The sequence below is a fragment of the Octopus bimaculoides genome, chromosome 23, assembly GCF_001194135.2.
Source record: "Octopus bimaculoides isolate UCB-OBI-ISO-001 chromosome 23, ASM119413v2, whole genome shotgun sequence".
NCBI lineage: Eukaryota > Metazoa > Mollusca > Cephalopoda > Octopoda > Octopodidae > Octopus > Octopus bimaculoides.
In genome coordinates this window covers 20,734,246-20,735,900 of record NC_069003.1, presented here as the reverse complement: position 1 = coordinate 20,735,900, position 1,655 = coordinate 20,734,246, and the positions used below count along the sequence as shown (strand labels likewise).

Sequence of the window (1,655 nt, the reverse complement as noted above, 5' to 3'; positions counted from 1 at the left end):
TAAAAGAAACTGACAAAATAATTCTAGCATCAAGTTATAGCTTTGTTGTGGTTTTAGGTGTAGATTTGGGAGCGAAGTTTCGTAGGAGGTTTGAGAGACTAGTTAGGAGGTTCTTGTACATATGAACTAGACCGGTTTCTATAGAGACGATGGGTTAGTCGAGAGCATCAACTTCACCATGTTGTTGTATAAGGTGAATGTCGTTAGTGTTGCTATTGGATGGTATTGCAGTTACTGTTCTTGGCGTTGTTATTGTTGTTGTAGTTGCTATTACTGCTGTTGTTGTAGTTGATGTTGTTCTTCTTAATGCTTTGTTACTCTTTTTGTTGTTATTGCTGTTATTGTTGCTTTAGTTGTTGCTACTGTTTCTTCTGTCGTTGAGTTTAACCTTAATGTTTTTTCTTTTTGTTGTACAGCAATTGAAATACATTAAGTTCGATGCTCAGTCATCTCAGCCACTTCATGTTATCTCCTTTATTTACTATACTGATTTATATACTTCTAAACCAAATATTGAATCGAAAAAGTTATTTAAATCAAGATTTTTAATACAACGTCTATTACAAAGGTATTAAAGGCATTTAAGAGAAAACAAAGTTTTCTATATCGTAATCTTATTTCATTATTAAACACATTTGTAGTTATTATTGACGATACGGAGACACTTGCATAAATCCGAAAGAAAAAAGACCTTACCAGTCATCATATGTAGAAGTGCTGTAAGCCGCTTTATAATATACCTGGGTCTCTTGAAAGAGTAGAAGGCAAATACGTGAGCCAGGAACATAAGGAATATCGATATGATACTGAAGGCAGATTGGGTTCTCATATAATCTGGAAGAAATGAAAAACAAATGAATAATAACGTGCCCCAGCAAGGCCGCAGTCTAATGAGTGAAACAAGTAAAAAAGTAAAATGATATATACTTCAAAGCATAATTCATGGTCTAGCATAAAGCATGTATTTAGTTAACCGTTGTCGGCAATAAAGGTGTGATAAAAATTACGCCGTACTCCCTACAGAATGGTTGCTCTCCGTCGTTCGACAATAAGGATTCAGTTGTTTCACTAACTGAATTACCTGCCCCCGAATTAACATGTAAGTGGTTGAATATTCCACAGAGACGTGTAACATACACGTAATTCCTGGGCAGAATCAGCGTGACACAGTATGAGACAAGGTTGGACTTTTGAATTGCAGATTCAGACCCCTTGGTGGGCTTTGTTTACTGCCTCCGTCAACCCATTTTTACTCGCAAGATTTGGATCAACCTGAGACGCTAGAAAATTCCATTTTCGCGTGATGCCACGCTCTAAGATCGAAACTAGGATCTCATGGCTGCAATGAAAACTCTTTTAAACCGTTCGGCCACACTGCTCAGACACCTTACAGTATATGAAATAACTAATTCTTAAGTCCAGACAGCAGAAAAAAAGCACAGGACAAGAGAATAATATGGAAACTGTTCTCTCTCATAAGCTGTTGACTGAAGATCAAAATCGGAATCACAATAAAAACTACATCACAGTAAAAATACAACCTTACCCTGACATTTAACCAGTAAAGTTGACGTAACCAAGTTACTGTGTACACACACACACACACACACACACACACACACACACACGTGCACACACACACACACACACACATA

At 37.0% G+C, this 1,655-nt stretch overlaps 1 protein-coding gene across 3 annotated transcripts in view; it reads right to left on the bottom strand.

The window, feature by feature from the left end:
- Positions 1–1,655, bottom strand: part of LOC106875073 (epithelial membrane protein 2) — a 195,532-nt gene that overhangs the window by 1,077 nt on the left and 192,800 nt on the right. For all 3 annotated transcript variants that reach the window (XM_052976113.1, XM_014923038.2, XM_052976114.1), the window contains one exon: positions 697–834. In XM_052976113.1, the coding sequence (XP_052832073.1) occupies positions 697–834 (138 nt within the window). The remainder of the gene's footprint in view (positions 1–696; positions 835–1,655) is intronic.